A 17,418-nucleotide genomic window follows, 5' to 3' on the forward strand; every position below is an offset into this window, starting at 1 on the left:
TTGCTCACTGTTTTATCTCTAACTCACAGTAGGTGCTTGGTAAATATTTATTTGATGAATAGGCAGTCTTACTGTTTGACCATTGAGCATACTATACAAATTACTGGGTTTTCATTAGAAGGTTCCGTATGCTATCCAGCTGCTTAAGTTTATGTACTAAAGTTAGAACTTGAGCTATAATGTTTTACTGTTGGCTTTAGCAAAGTTCTAAGGAATATTTTTCAGGTTAAGTTTTATGTATAGTTTCATATTTGAAGCCCTTAAATCTGCTGTTGATAACGCTCTTACACATTTCAGGAAGACAAACTGTTGCTTGAGAGCCAGCTGATCTTGGCTACAGCGGAACCACTGTGTCTTGACCCATCTGTAGCAGTAGCCTGCACTGCAAACAGACTGCTCTATAACAAGCAGAAGATGAACACACGCCCACTGAGACGGTAATTGCCTTTGACGATCAGGGAACAAAAAGATGTCCCTTTGACAAGTAGCTCTTAGTTTTTCTGTTCATTTTTTTTTCCTTCCAAAGTTTAATTGCCCTTTTTTGTTTGTTTGTTTATATATGTATTTTTCTTTTCTGTGAGTATTGTGATTTTTGAATACTCTCTGCTTAATGTTGAAGTGATGCCTACTCTGCAGTCTTTTACAGAGCAAACTTTCTGTAAGTTTATAATCTGTTCACCAAAAAGGCAGTGGCTAAGAAGAGGTAAAAAGTAGGAAGAGAAAGGATAATTTTTGGAAATGTTACTTTAATGGAGATCATAATAGTTTTTTAGATTTGGGAAAACACGATCCAGCTTTAGAAGTCAGGTTATAAATTATCTTTTTATAGTATGATAATTGTGTCTTAAATGTTTTAGCTACCTATGTCTTCTATATAATAAATGAAACAATACATATTAATTTGGATTGCAGTTGTAGTTAACTTATCATTAAGTAATCTTTAAATAATTATTTGGGTTGCCCATTCAGATCTTCGGATTTGAAGGAGCTCAGAAAACCTATCTATTTTCTAAATTTTATACTTTAGACTGTGCTGAGGAAAAGGTACAGTTTTGGAAAGAGTAAAAGAAGTCTATATAGGGTTCATCAGCAGTCCTATAAAGTCTCTCCATCCCCACTGCCAATACTTTAGTCCAAACCACCGCTACCTTCATCTTGACTTTTGTAAAAAACTCCTAACTGGTCTTCCTGCTTCTACCTTGGCTCCCTTCCAGTCTGTTTGCCACATAAGCAACCAGAGTAATTTTTTTTCAAAACTTTAAACCAGACAATACACCCAGAAGATATAACCCTATTAAATATTTATGCACCCAATGAGAGGGCTGCAAGATACATAAAAACTCTATCAGCATTGAAAAGTAAGATAGACAGCTCCACAATAGTAGTAGGAGACTTCAACATACCACTTTTCGTGAAGAGCAGGACATCCAGAAAGAAGCTCAGTAAAGACATGTAAGATGTAAATACCACAACCAACCAACTTGACCACATAGACATACACAGAACAATCCACCCAACAGCAACCAAGTATACTTTCTTTTCTAGTGCACAGGGAACATTCTCTAGAATAGACCACATATTAGGTCATAAAGCAAGCCTTAGCAGAATCCAAAACATTGAAATATTACAAAGCATCTTCTCTGACCATAAGGCCATAAAAGTGGAAATCAATAACAGGAAAAGCAGGGAAAAGAAATCAAACACTTGGAAACTGAACAACACCCTGCTCAAAGAAGACTGGATTATGGAAGACATTAATGATGGAATAAAAAAATTCAGAGAATCGAATGAGAATGGAAACACTTCCTATCAGAACCTTTGGGACACAGCAAAAGCAGTGCTCAGAGGCCAATTTATATCAATAAATGCACACATACAACAAGAAGAAAGGGCAAAATCAAAGAATTATCCCTACAACTTGAACAAATAGAGAGAGAGCAACAAAAGAAACCCACAGGCACCAGAAGAAAACAAGTAATAAAAATGAGAGCTGAACTAAATGAAATAGAAAACAAAAACAATTGAATTAATAAGACCAAAAGCTGGTTTTTTGAAAAAATCAACAAAATTGATAAACTACTGGCCAAACCGACAAAAGAAAAACAGGAGAGGAAGCAAATAACCTGAATAAGAAATGAGATGGGCGGTATTACAGCAGACCCAACTGAAATTAAAAGAATCCTGAGAGATTACTATGAAAAACTGTACTCAAACAAATTCGAAAACCTAGAAGAAATGGATGTATTCCTAGAAACACACTATATACCGAAACTAACACAAACAGAGGTAGAACAACTAAATAGACACCATAACAAAAGAAGAGATTGAAAAGGTAATCAAAAAATGCCCAACAAAAAAAAAGCCCTGGTCCAGGTGGCTTCACTGCAGAGTTCTACCAAACTTTCAGAGAAGAGTTAACACCACTACTACTAAAGGTATTTCAGAGCATAGAAAAGGACGGAATACCACCAAACTCATTCTCTGAAGCCACCATATCCCTGATACCAAAACCAGGTAGGGACACCACAAGAAAAGAAAATTATAGACCTATATTCCTCATGAATGTAGATGCAAAAATTCTCAACAAAATTCTAGCCAACAGAATGCAACAACATACCAAAAAAAAATAATTCATCATGACCACATGGGATTCATACCAGGGATGCAGGGATGCATGGTTCAACATTAGGAAAACAATTAATGTAATCCACCACATAAATAAAAGACAAGAAGCACATGGTTTTATGAATTGATGCAGAAAAGGTATTTGACAAAGTTCAACACTCATTCATGATAAAAACTCTCAGCAAAATAGGAATAGAAGGAGAATTCCTCAACATAATAAAGGGCATTTATACAAAGCCAACAGCCGACATCACCCTAAATGGAGAAAGCCTGAAAGCATTCCCACTGATATTGGGAACCAGACAAGGATGCCCTTTATCACCGCTCTTATTCAACATTGTACTGGAGGTCCTAGCCAGAGCAATTAGGCTAGATAAAGAAATAAAGGGCATCCAGGTTGGCAAGGAAGAAGTAAAAGTATCTTTTTGCAAATGACATGATCTTATACACAGAAAACCCCAAGGAATCCTCCAGAAAACTACTGAAACCAATAGAAGGGTTAAGCAGAGTATCAGGATACAAGATAAACATACAAAAATCAGTTGGATTACTCTACACCCACAAAAAAAAAACATTGAAGGGGAAATCACCAAATCAATGTCATTTACAATAGCCCCCAAGAAGATAAAATACTTAGGAATAAATCTTACCAGAGGTGTAAAAGACTTATACAAAGAAAGCTACACTACGCTTCTGCAGGAAACCAGAAGAGGCTTACAGAAGTGGAAAACATACCTTGCTCACGGATAGGAAGACTTAACGTTATAAAAATGTCTGTTCTACCAAAAGCAATCTATACTTAATGCAATTCCCATCCAAATCCCAATGACATTCTTTAATGAGATGGAGAAACAAACCACCAACTTCATGTGGGAGGGAAAGAGGCCCCAGATAAATAAGGCATTACTGAAAAAGAAGAACAAAGTGGGAGGCGTTACTTTACCTGATTTTAGAACCTATTATACCACCACAGTAGTCGAAAGAGTCTGGTACTGGTACAACAACAGATACATGGACCAGTATAGAGAATCCAGACATAAATCCATCCACATATGAGCAGTTGGTATTTGACAAAGGCCCCAAGACCGTTAAATGGGGAAAAGACAGTCTTTATAACAAATGGTGCTGGCATGACTGGATATCCATGTGCAAAAAAATGAAACCCATGTACAAAAACTAACTCAGAATGGATCAAAGACCTAAATATAAAATCTAAAACAATAAAGATCATGGCAGAAAAAATAGGGGCAACGTTAGGAGCCCTAATACATGGCATAAACAGTATACCCAAAACCAAACCCAGTGCCGTCGAGTCGATTCCGACCCATAGCAACCTTATAGGGCAGAGTAGAACTGCCCCATAGAGTTTCCGAGGAGCGCCTGGTGGATTCGAACTGCCACCCTTTTGGTTAGCAGCTGTAGCACTTAACCACTATGCCACCAGGATTTCCAGTATACAAAATATTATTAAGAATGCAGAAGAAAAGCGAGATAACTGGGAACTCCTAAAAATCAAACACTTATGCTCATCCAAAGACTTCACCAAAAGAGTAAAAAGACCACCTACAGACAGGGAAAAATTTTTAGCTATGACATTTCTGATCAGCGTCTGATCTCTAAAATCTACATGATACTGCAAAAACTCAACTACAGAAAGACAAATAATCCTATTAAAAAATGGGCAAAAGATATGAATAGACACTTCAGACATTCAGGTAGCTAACAGATACATGAGGAAATGTTCACGATCGTTAGACATTAGAGAAATTCAGATCAAAAGTACAATGAGATTTCATTTCACTCCAACAAGGCTGGCATTAATCCAAAAAACACAAAATAATCAATGTTGGAGAGGCTGTGGAGAGATTGAAACACTTCCACGCTGCTGGTGGGAATGTAAAATAGTACAACCACTTTGAAAATCGATTTGGTGCTTCCTTAAAAAGCTAGAAATAGAACAACCATAGGATCCAGCAATCCCACCCCTTGGGATATATCCTAGAGAAATAAGAGCCTTTACAAGAACACCTACGTTTATTGCAGCACTGTTTAGAATAGCAAAAAGGTGGAAGCAACCAAGGTGCCCATCAACGGATGAAGGATAAATAAATTATGGTATATTGACAGAATGGAATACTATGCATCGATAAAGAACAGTGAGGAACCTGTGAAACATTTCCTAAAATGGAGGAACCTGGAAGGCATTATGCTGAGTGAAATTAGTTGCAAAAGGACAAATATTGTATAAGACCGCTAGTATAAGAACTTGGGAAAGAGTTTAAATTGAGAAGAAAACGTTCTCTTGTGGTTACGAGAGGGGGGAGGGAGGAAGGGTGGGGGGGCGTAATCACTAATTAGATAGTAGATAAGAACTACTTGTAAAGGGAAAGACGCACACAATACAGGGGAGGTCAGCACCATTGGACTGAACCAAAAGCAAAGAAGTTTCCTGAATAAACTGAATGCTTCGAAGGCCATCGTAGCAGGGGCAGGGGTTTGGGAACCATGGTTTCGGGGGACATCGAAGTGAATCGGCGTAATAAAATCTGTTAACAAAACATTCTGCGTCCCTCTTCAAAGAGTGGCGTCTGGGGTCTTAAATGCTAGGAAGCCGCTGTCTAAGATGCATCAATGAGTCTCAACCCACCTGGATCAAAGGAGAATGAAGAACACCAAGGATACAAGGTGATTACGAGCCCAGGATACAGAAAGGGCCACATGAACCAGAGACTACACCATCCTGAGACCAGAAGAACTAGATGGTGCCCAGCTACAACTGTTGACTACCCAGACAGGGAACACAACAGAGAACCCCTGAGGGAACAGGAGAGCACCGGGATGCAGACCCCAAATTCTCATAAGACCAGACTTAATGGTCTGACTGAGACTAGAGGGACCCCAGTGGTCATGGCCCCCAGACTTTCTGTTGGCCCAGGACAGGAACCATTCCCGAAGCCAACTCTTCAGACATGGATTGGACTGGACAATGGGTTGGAGAGGGATGCTGGTGAGGAGTGAGCTTCTTGGATCAGGGGGACACTTGAGACTATGTTGGCATCGCCTGCCTGGAGGGGAGATGAGAGGGTAGAGGGGGTTAGAAGCTGGCAAAAAGGACAGGAAAAGAGAGAGTGGAGGGAGAGCAGGCTGTCTCATTAGGGGGAGAGTAATTGGGAGTGTGTAGGAAGGTATATATGGGTTTTTGTGTGAGAGACTGGCTTGGTTTATAAACTTGCACTTAAAGCACAATAAAAATTATTAAAAAAAAAAAAAAACTTCAAACCAGATCTTGCCACCCTGTTGCTCAAATTCCTCTGAAAGCATCCCACTGCCTTCAGTTTGAACTTAAGCACTCTGTCGTGACTTGGAAGGTTTCCTGCCTTGCTCTCTACCTCATCTCCTAGTGTATGGACTCTGGCACATGGATCGTACCTACACTTTTCTGTTTTTGAAAAAGAGTTCGTTCTTGCCTCAGCACTTTTTTAAATTCTTATTTACTTCACGCACTCATTCCCTGATTTTCCCATGGCTTCTTTGTTCTCATCATTTATGCTCAGCTCACATGTCATTTCTGCTCAGAGTCCTTTGTTTTCCTTTCCTCCCACCCTGCTTGCCTTCCTGAATGTTGCCATCCCTGTAATTTACTACAGTACCCTCTTTTTTTTCGGAAAAGCTTATTGCTATCTGAAATTACCTGTTTACTTGGGAATGTCTGTCTCTCCCCCAGCCCTGCCCCGAGTATCAGCTTCATTGCCCAAAGCTCAAATCCATTGCCGTTGAGTCAATTCCGACTCATAGTGACCCTACAGGACAGAGTAGAACTGCCCCATAGGGTTTTCAAGGAACCCCTGGTGGATTTGAACTGCTGACTATTTGGTTAGCAGCCGAGCTCTTAACCACTGTGCCAACAGGGTTCCAGCTCCATGGCAGCAGGGATTTTATGCCTGTTCATTGTTATTTCAACAGTGTCTAGGACCCTGCTTGTCATGTGGTAGTGTTCTATATATTTTTTGTAATTCCATTAAATATTCAGTGCTCACTGGTTAAACCAATACATATTATGAGTTTCTTTTAAAAGGTTTGTTTAGTTCAAATTTCTTAATATTACAGGTGTTTCAAGAGGTATTCTAGATCCTCTCTCAATCGGCAGCAGGATCTGTCTCATTGCCCACCTCCTCCACAGCTAAAATTACTTGATTTCTTACAAAAAAGAAAAGAAAGAAAAGCAGGTCAGCATTATGACCTCAAAATCTCTAAAGCAGGAAATGTAAGTATATATTTTTAAATGAAGCGTATTAATATAGCAAAAGCCTTGCGTCATCTTGAATTTTCAGAGCATTTATACTATTTTTCATCTTTCAGTGCGTAGATATGTGGAAGCGGAGTCCTTGTCATTTGGCCATACCTTCTGAAGTGGATGTGAGTCAATCCATGAATTGCTTTTTTTTATGTGAAGTTCCTGACTTTAATTAACGGTAGCTTATACTTTTTTTTTATACTTTGGGGGATAAATTTACTTCGTGAAAAAACAAAATAATTGGTTTTTAAAAAATTAACTGCTTATTTTTAGAAGCTGTGTATTTTTCTTTCACGTTAAGTTGGGTAATGAATTTAACTCCTAAATATGCTTCTGTGTTTAAAAAAAAAAAAAAAAACACAGAAGTAATCAAAATGGTTTTTTAAATGTGAAAAAATACGGTACTTATTGCATAGCACACATGAGATGCCTCTAGTTTTTTCATAGTAGTTCTTCATATTTCCTTAATATTTCTTTATTTACACTTAAAATATTTTTATATTATGTGAAAATTAATAGTACTTGAGCAGTGGGCAAGGTTTAGGAGAAGATTTAGGGAGATACTCTCTGCTGACCCATGATACGTATGAACTATCAATGATTGAAGATAGCAGAGGGATGTTTCAATGCGAAGTCCCATATTTCTTTTATTTTACTGTTTCTCCTGTGTTCCTTTTTTCTTATTCACTCCACTCTTTGCAATTGGTTAGTTATTTTGGTAGATGCTTGTTGTTGTTCTTTTGTTTTCTTACCAGACTAGCACAGGTACTATTATTCTCCGTATTAAAACCAAAAAGAACCAAACTCCTTGCTGTCAAGTTGATTCTGATTTATAGTGGCACTGTAGGACAGAGTAGAACTGCCTGCTCCTAGGCTGTAATCTTTACCGAAGCAGACTTGAACATCTTTCTCCTACAGAGCTGCTGGTGGTTCCAAACCACCAACCAAGTTTGGATTAGGGCCTGAGACGCTGCAATTCTGACAGGGTCCCGGGTGGCACAGATGTTGGGCTTACCCGACTATGAGCAGCATGGCCCTGATGCAGGGTTTCTCAGTCTCACTGGCTCAGAAGAATCATCAGGGTAACATACAGATTTCAAGCCTGACTTAAGACTTAATGAATCAGGGTCTCCAGGGGAGGGACAAGGGGATTTATATTTTTAATGAGTACTCAACATGAGTTTCACTTCCTCCAGACTCAGGAAGAGTCTCATAGCCCAGGTCTGACTAGAATATGGCAAAGTGTCACAACAGCTTTATCAGTTTTAACATCATATCTTCCCTAGTCCTCTTCCAGTTTTGTCCCAACTACTACATTACAACTCCTGTTCCATTAAAAACTAAGTCAAAGGGAGGAAATTCTGGTTTTTAATCTGCTCTTCAGCATCCCAGTTTTCCTGAAGGAAAGGTTATAAAAGACAAATGTGACCCCAGCTGAGAAACTAAAATGAAAAGGCACTATCCAGGAGAGCAGTCATATTTATTAGGTATATTTAATGGCAAAAGTGATTTTTTTTTTAAAGTCTTAAAGCCATTTATTTGTTTAAATTCTTAAAGCCTTGGTAGACAGGTTTCAGCTGAGCTTCCAGACTAAGACAGACTTGGAAGAAGGCCCTGGCAGTCTGCCTCTGAAAAAACTGGCTAGTGAAAACCTTACGAATAATAGTAGCAGAACATTGTCTGATACAGTGCCAGAAGATGAGCCCCCTGAGGTTGGAAGGCACTCAAAATACGATTGGGGGAGAGCTGCCTCCTCAAAGTAGAGTCAGCCTTAACGATGTGGATGGAGTCAAGCTTTCGGGACCTTCATTTGCTGATGTGGCAGGACTCAAAATAAGAAACAGCTGCAAACATCCATTACTAACTGAAATGTGGAATGTATGAAGTATGAATCTAGGAAAATTGAAAGTCATCAAAAATGAAATGGAACACATAAACATTGATATCCTGGGCATTAGTGAGCTGAAATGGACTGATAATTGGCCATTTTGAATCAGACAATCATATAGTCGACTATGCTAAGAATGACAAGTTGAAGAGGAATGACATTGCATTCATCATCAAAAAGAACATTTGAAGATCTATCCTGAAATACAGCTCTGTCGATGATTAATATCCATACATCTATATGGAAGACCACTTAATATGATTATTACTCAAATTTATGCACCAGCCACTAAGGCCAAAGATGGAGAAATTAAAGACTTTTACCAACTTTTGCAGTTTGAAGTTGATCAAGATGCATTGATAATTACTGACCACTGGAATGCAAAAGTTGGAAACAAAGGAGACAAATTGGTAGTTGGAAAATAGGATCTTGGTGGTAGAAACAACATCTGAGATTGCATGATAGGATTTGGCAAGACCAACAACTTCTTCGTTACAGATACCTTTTTCGACAACATAAACAACAAGTATACACATGACCTCACCAGATGTAATACACAGGAATCAGATTAACTTCATCTGTGGAAAGAGATGATGGGAAACCTCAATTTCGTCCTTCAAAACAAGGCCGGGGGCTGATTGAGGAACAGACCATCTATTGTTCACATGCAAGTCGAAGTTGAAGAAAATTAGAATAAGTCCACGAGGGCCAAAGTATGACCCTGAGTATATTCCACTTCAATTTAGAGACCACCTCAAGAATAGATATGACCCATTGAACACTAATGACTGCAGACCAGACGAGTTGTGGAATGACATCGAGGAAATCATACATGAAGAAAGCAAGAGGTCGAGCCCAAGAGACAGAAAGGACCACATAAACCCCAGACAACATAAGCCTGAGACCAGAAGAACTAGATGGTGCCTGGCTACAACTGATGACTGCCCTGACAGGGAACACAACAGAGAACCCCTGAGGGAGCAGAAGAGCAGTGGGATGCAGACCCCAAATTCTCGTAAAAAGACCAGAATTAATGGTCTGACTGAGAGTATAAGGACCCCCAAGGTCATGGTCCCCAGACCTTCTGTTAGCCCAAGACAGGAACCATTCCCAAAGCCAACTCTTCGGACAGGGATTAGACCGGACTATGGGATAGAGAATGATACTGGTGAAGAGTGAGCTTTTTGGATCAAGTAGGCACATGAGACTATGTGGGCAGCTTCTGTCTGAAGAGGAAATGAGAGGGCAGAGGGGGTTAGAAGCTGGCCAAATGGACATGAAAAGAGAGTGGAGGGAAGGAGTGTGCTGTCTCATTAGGGGGAGAGTATCTAGGATGTATAGCAAGGTGTATATAAATTTTTGTGTGAGAGACTGACTTGATTTGTAAACCTTCACTTAAAGCATGATGCAAAATAAAAAATAAAAAAGAGGTCATTAAAAAGACAGAAAAGAAAGAAAAGACCAAAATGGATGTCTGAAGAGATGCTGAAAGTTCCTCTTGAATGTAGAGTACCTAAAGCAAGCAGAAGAAAAGATAAAAAGAGCTGAACAAAAGATTTCAAAGCGTGGCTTAAGAAGACAAAGTATTGGAATGAAATATGCGAAGACTTGGAATTCAAAAACAAAAAAGAAAGAACACGCTTAGTATTTTTTAAGTTGAAAGAACTGAAGAAAAAATTCAAGCCTTGGTTGCAATATTAAAGGGTCCTACAGGGAAAATATTAAATGATGCAGGAAGCATGAAAAGAAGATGGAAGGAATACACAGAGTTACTGTACCAAAAAGATTGGTCGACGTTCAACCATTTCAGGAGGTGGCATATAATCAAGAACCGATCGTACTGGAGGAAGAGACCCAAGCTGCACTGAAGGCCTTGGTGAAAAACAAGGCTCCAGGAAATGATGGAATACCAGCTGAGATGTTCCAATGGATACAGGCCTGAAGTGCTCACTCTTCTGTGCCAAGAAATTTGGAAGACAGCTACCAGGCCAACTGACTGAAAGACATCCATATTTGTACTGATTCCAAAGAAAAGAGATAGAAAAGTATGGAAATTATAGAACAATATCATTAATATCACACACAAGTAAAATTTTGCTGAAGGTCTTTCAAAAGCGGGTACAGCAGTATATAAACGACTGGGAACTTCCAGAAATTCCAGCCGGATTCAGAAGAGGATGTGGAAGGAGGAGTATCATTGCTGATGTCAGATGGGTCCTGGCTGAAAGTAGAGAATACTAGAAAGATGTTTACCTGTGTTTTATTGACTGTGCTAAGGCATTCGACCATGTGGATCATAACAAATTATGGATAACATTGCCAAGAATGAGAATTCCAGAACACTTAATTGTGCTCATGAGGAACCTGTACTTAGACCAAGAGGCAGTTCTTCACATAGAACAAGGGGCTACTATGTGATTTTAAGTCAGGAAAGGTGTGCATCAGGGTTGTATCCTTTCACCATGTTTATTCAGTTTGCATGCTAAGCAAATAAGGTAAGAAGCTGGACTATATGAAGAAGAATGGGGCATCAGGATTAAAGGAAGACTCATTAACAACCTGGGATACACACATTACACAACCTTGCATGCTGAAAGTGAAGAGGACTTGAAGCACTCATTGATGAAGATCAAAGACCAGAGCCTTCGGTATGGATTTCACCTCAACATAAAGGAAAAATCCTCAGAACTGGACCAGTCAGCAGCAACATGATAAATGGAGGAAAGATGGAAGTTGTCAATGATTTCAGGTTACTCGAATCCACAGTCAGCGACCATGGAAGCGGCAGTCAAGAAATCAAAAGACGCATTGCATTGGCAAATCTGCTGCAGAAGATCTCTTTGAAGTCTTAAAAAGCAAAGATGTTATTTTAAGGACTAAGGGCACCTGACCCAAGCCGTGGTCTTCTCAGTTACATCATATGCATGTGAAAGCTGGACAATGAATAAGGAAGACCGAAGAATTGACACTTTGGAATTATGATGTTGGTGAAGAATATTGAGTATGCTGTGGACTACCAAAGGAGCAAACCTGTGTTCGAAGAAGTACAGTCAGAATGCTCCTTAGAAACAAGGATGGCAAGACTTTGTCACACATACTTTGAACATGTTATCAGGAGCACCAGTCCCTGGAGGAGAACATCATGCTTGGTAAAGTAGAGGGCCAGCGAAAAAGAGGAAGACCCTCAGCGAAGTGGATTGTTGCAGTGGCTGCAACAGGGAGCTCAAACATAGCAACAGTTGTGCGGATGGTGCAGGACTGGGCAGTATTTCGTTCTGTTGTACATAGGGCAGCGAGTCGGAATCAGGTGGACACACCTAACAACCGCACGAAGCCAGTTATTTTAATGGAATGTACCAGCTGAGTTTTAAACTTAAGTAGTTGATATTAGTGATTCTAGAATTATTCTCATAAAAATTACATTGTACTGTTGATTTTTTTACATTTTTATTTTTGGTCAGAATACTGATTCTGTTATATTTGTTGTCTCTTGATTGGATTGTTTAGGTAGAGAAATACGCTAAAGTAGAGAAGTCTATCAAATCTGATGATTCACAACCGACTGTATGGCCAGCCCATGTAAGTAATTATGGCCAGTCTCCCTTTCTAGTAGTGCTGTTTCTAATCTAGGATTCAAATTTATTAAATGTAACGTGCAGTTGCTTTTTAGTTTGGGACATTTTCTGGGGTTTAATGAATTACGAGAAGAAACATCTGTTTTTCATGTTTATAAAGCATGGTCTTCATTTTAAAGCATTTTTACTTTTGGTTGCACATTGGTAGTTCTGATTAGTTTCGTATTTCAAATTAGTAATTCATAATTTCTTGTAAGAATGCCTGTCTTTTAACAGAAGTAACCTCTCTAATTGCAGTAATCCTTTGTTAAAGTAGGTGTCCCTGTGTGGTGCAAATAATTAAGCGCTCAACCACTATCCAAAAAGTTGGCAATTTGAACCTACCCAGAAGCACCTTGGAAGAAAGGCCTGGCAGTCTGCTTCCAAAAAGATCATAGCCTTGACAACCTTATGGAGCAGTTCTACTTTGCACACATGGGTCACCATGCGTCGGAATTGACTCGATGGCAACTGGTTTGTTTTTTGAGAAATGATTAACCTATGTTTGTGTGACAACAGATGCATGACATATAGAAGCAGAACTGCTTTCAAAGGTTTTATTCCCCTGATATTATTTAATATTTGCAATTTACGTGTCCAGTATATTATAGTCTGCCAGAGTTCCTTAAACTTGGGTGACTGAATACCCCACTGGAATTCTCATTCCCCCTGGTGGGGGGGGGTGGGAAACCAATTGCTGTTGAGTCAGTTCCGACGCATAGTGACCCCGTGTGTGTCAGAGTAGAACTGTGCTACATGGGGTTTTCAGTGGCTGACTCTGGAAGTAGGTCATCAAGCCTTTCTTCTGAGGTGCTTCTGGGTGGTCTCAAACTGCTAGCCTTTCGGTTAGCAGCTGTCTTAGTCATCTATTGCTACCATAACAGTATACCACAGATGAATGGCTTTAACAAAGAGAAATTAGTTTTCTCACAGTCTAAACCAAAAAAAAAAACAACCCAGTGCCGTCGAGTCTATTCCGACTCATAGCAACCCTATAGGACAGAGTAGAACTGCTCCATAGAGTTTCCAAGGAGCACCTGGCAGATTTGAACTGCTGACCTTTTGGTTAGCAGCCGTAGCACTTAACCACTACGCCACCTGGGTTTCCTCTCACAGTCTGGTAGGTTACAAATCCAAATTCAGGGTGTCACCTCCAGGGGAAGGCTTTCTCTCTCTGTGTCAGCTCTGGAGGAAGGTCCTTGTCCTCAATCTTGCCCTGGTTGAGGAGTTTCTCAGACGCAGGGACCCTGTGTCCAAATGAGGTCCCCAACTCTCTGCTTTTTCCCTTTCCCTTTATCTCGAGAGATAAAAGGTGGTGCAGGCCACACCCCACGGAAACTGCCTTCACACTGGAACAGGGAGGCCACCTGAGTAAGGATAGTGTTACAACCCGACCCTAATTCTCTTAACATAAAATTACAATCACAAAACGGAGGACAACCACACAATACTGGGAATTATGGCCTAACCAAGTTGACACATACTTTTAGGGGGACACGGTTCAATCCATGACAGCAGCCAAGTGTGTTAACCGCTTGTGCCACCCAGGCACTCCTTCGTCCCCAGAGCACCACATATGAAAGACTCCTGTGCTTTATTCTATTCTGTTAAGCAGTCTAAACGGCTCTGTAGCTTACCTTCCGTGTTTCTTCCTGTTGCCAAACAGACGTGAAGTGTGTCATTTATTTCCTGATATTTGTCAATTCTGATGATTTACTTACTTGAGAGGGTATTTATTTTGGATATTCTGTTTTTCTCAGGAGGTAAAAGATGATTATGTATTTGAATGTGAAACTGGTAATCAGCATCAGAAAACAAAGTTGACCATTATGCAGTCACTTGGTGATCCACTTTACTATGGTAAAATACAGCCGTGTAAAGAAGAAGAGGAAAGCAGTAGCCAGATGTCTCCATCCCAGTAAGTTCTGTTGAATACAAAACTTAAATACAATTTGTTGTTGACAAAATTAGGCATCCAGCATTTATTTAGCCACTCCTGATGAAGCATTAACAAATGAATTTCTCTTTGGGAATTTGTTAAATACTTCAATTACCTTTGGCAGTGGACCTGTGTAAACTTAATAAATCATAGTTAATTTGTTCAAGAGCTATTTAAAATAATAGTTAAAAATAACTATTATATAGTTACTTTTATACTTTCTTTAAAAGATATGTCTGTGATATCCTTCTTCGTGTATTTATGGGTAGCCACTTAAGACTTTAGCCTCTCTGTAAATGTGGGGTGTTTCAGGGCAATAGTTTAAGTGGGAAGCAAATTTGCTAAATGTAAAGCCTATTGAAGATGCCTAGTATTACATTAGCATCCTGGTTGTGCAGTGGTTAAGAGCAGCTCGAACCCACCAGCGGCTCCTTGGACACCCTGTGGGGCAGTTCTGCTCTGTCCTATAGAGTCACTATGAGTTTTTTTTTTTTTTTTTTATGTGTTACCTCACTGCATATGTAAGAACAGAGAGTGCTAAATGTTGTTATTGGCTTTAGAAATATAGTTGATACTATCTTCCAATATTTAGTAGAGGATACTAGTTTTTAATTTTTGTTTCTTATTATTGGCTTTATTATTAGTTTTGTTTGTTTTATAACCAAGTTGATGCTACTTTGAAAAGAAGAAAACAGAGGAGCTCAGCAGAAAAGGGAGGGGCCAGGTGTATGTTAAATTGTTTATAAAGCCTTATACAAAAAAACTAATTGAAACTACAATCGAAAAGTAGTTTTTAAAGAGTAATTTTACCAATACCTAGGTAAAAGTTGATGTGAGGAGATAGCAACAGCAGAGAATTCTCAGCTAATTTTTTTTTTTTTAAACCGATTACCAGTTTCTATTGTTTCCAGAGTACGAAGGTCAGATGTTTTGATTACCTATGTTAAAAGAAATCTTGAAGGCATTCATTGGTCATTTTAAGTAAATGTATTAACTTTTCTAAAATTAAGGGTGTATATTCTCATTGAAGTAGAAAAACATCAGTCCAGCAAGCCAGCTGACTGCATTTGTTTTACAAGAAGAGAATTTAATGCTTTGCCTTATCTTAGAATCACTGCGAGAACACTGCATGATTATCTTCCTTTTTTCATATTCGTAAATTACATGGTTTAATAACTATGAAGTTGAAGTTGAGCTGCCTTAACCAAGTTTATTTTATTTTATATTTCAGCTCCTCCACAGATGAGCATTCAAATTGGTAATTCAAAAATAAACCCAACTGTTTTAGTTTAAGAACTCATATAAATGTCAAACTCTCCCAGAAGAACTTGCTAAAGGCATTTCATTTGAATTATCAATAAACTGTCTTTTTTAAACTTGTCTAAAATATATTCTAAGGCTCTGTTATGTAGATGCTAATAGTGACTGTGTGACCAAAGGTTAAAGTAAGAGGAAGGCCGAAGGCCCTGCGCTGTGTGTGTGGGATTTCGCGGTCGGGCAGGCACTTGAGGATGTTTGACCCTGGGTGACCTTCATCCCAGACTTCATTCTGATATTTAAGTTTTGTGCCAGAATAAATCTCCCTTTAAGTTAATAAATCAGCCATTCATATAATTATTTCTTAATGCATGTAAAACTTGGCCATTGTTTCATAGGTTTAAATGTATTTTTTAATTTTTTTCATGGTATCTTGTTATATTTAAAATTCATTTCTAAAATTACTATCTCTAAAATATAGTTGCCTTCAAAGTAATTCCAGGACTCTCATAACTCTTACCTAATAATTTTTTTTTTTTTTTTTTAATATTTGAGGTTCATTATTGGATCAAAAACTGATGCTCAGAGGTAAAATATTTGCATCTTTATTTTTGGCCTGGATGGGTATGAGAAACTTTTACTCTTTCAGGCTAGGGCGTACTCTATTAGGAATTAAAAACCTTGATTCTAGTTAGCTCATCAGCTGGTTAAACGTGCAGTTTAATATTTATGGGCCTCTGTTGTAAATTAGAGCCTTGCGCTGTAAAGTCTGTAAGAACCTTTCCAACTCTAAAATTTAGTGATTCTAGGAAAATGTTTGAAAGGGGGTGATACAGTAAACTGTTGGGAGTGATTATTTTTGTGGTATGAGATTTGGAGGGACTTAATTCCATTTCCCTAATTTTTAATACCTGGAATGTTTTTCATAGAATTAGGAAAAAATCAGTTAAAGGAATAAAGTTTAAAATACATTTTTTTTTTTTTTAGTAAGAAAACTTAGACATATTCACTGTAGCTAAGGAAGATGGTTTCTGGGTAGTAGTTTAATCAAAATCTAAGAGTCAATGAGTAATTTAGCTGCTTATTGGTTATATAATTCCTGCAACTTTTGTATTAAAAACAAGATACTGAAAATCTCTCTTTAGATGTCTTTTTGCAAAATGTTTTGAGCATTAGTTTGTCATTGAAAAGATTTAAGGAATGTACTTTTAGCACAAAGGTAAGTTGCCTAATTTTGATTTCTGAGTTAATTTTGATGGGATCATTTTTTTAATTATGGTACATTATTCCCTGTATGATAAATTTATGTTTAAAATAGTCTTAGTAATCTGTTATCTGTTTTTTCTCAAATATTTCAGGGTGGTCAATCAGTACCAGGAGTTGGTCCAGAATGAAGCCAAGTGTCCAATCAGGATGTCACACAGCTCCAGTGGCTCAGCCAGTCTGAGTCAGCACTCTCCAGGGAAAGAAACAGAAGTGGGTTTGATCACTGTTACTTTTTTGTGGCTAATTGTTTCTCAAGAAATCTGAGAAATTTTAGAAAATATTTGGAGCAGGGGTGGTGGGGAGTTGGGTTTTGTATTTACTTTAACTTTCTTTTTATATTATTTAACTTTTTATAATAGAAGTTTTCAAATATTCAGAAAAGTAGAATGAACACCTATGTACTAATCACCTATCTTTAACAGTTATTTTCCTGGAAGAGGAGTAGCAGAGTGGAAGCTTTGCTTTCATGTTACCCTTCTCCCTCAGACTCTTTCTCCCCACCCTGTTATTCCAGAAACATTCTTTCATCTTTTAT

At 38.5% G+C, this 17,418-nt stretch overlaps 1 protein-coding gene across 35 annotated transcripts in view; it reads left to right on the forward strand.

Moving 5' to 3' along the window:
• The window catches only part of SUPT20H (SPT20 homolog, SAGA complex component), a 55,560-nt gene that overhangs the window by 18,722 nt on the left and 19,420 nt on the right, over window positions 1-17,418 (forward strand). For all 35 annotated transcript variants that reach the window (XR_010318226.1, XM_064270219.1, XM_064270226.1 and 32 more), the window contains 8 exons: window positions 298-437; window positions 6,733-6,889; window positions 6,985-7,041; window positions 12,315-12,386; window positions 14,182-14,339; window positions 15,592-15,618; window positions 16,173-16,205; window positions 16,976-17,093. Coding sequence is in view for 34 of the 35 variants with exons in the window: in XM_064270219.1 (XP_064126289.1) it covers window positions 298-437; window positions 6,733-6,889; window positions 6,985-7,041; window positions 12,315-12,386; window positions 14,182-14,339; window positions 15,592-15,618; window positions 16,173-16,205; window positions 16,976-17,093 (762 nt within the window). In the remaining variant the exon portion in view is untranslated. The remainder of the gene's footprint in view (window positions 1-297; window positions 438-6,732; window positions 6,890-6,984; window positions 7,042-12,314; window positions 12,387-14,181; window positions 14,340-15,591; window positions 15,619-16,172; window positions 16,206-16,975; window positions 17,094-17,418) is intronic.

This window comes from Loxodonta africana, chromosome 17 (genome assembly GCF_030014295.1).
Source record: "Loxodonta africana isolate mLoxAfr1 chromosome 17, mLoxAfr1.hap2, whole genome shotgun sequence".
In the NCBI taxonomy this organism is placed as follows: Eukaryota; Metazoa; Chordata; class Mammalia; order Proboscidea; family Elephantidae; genus Loxodonta; species Loxodonta africana.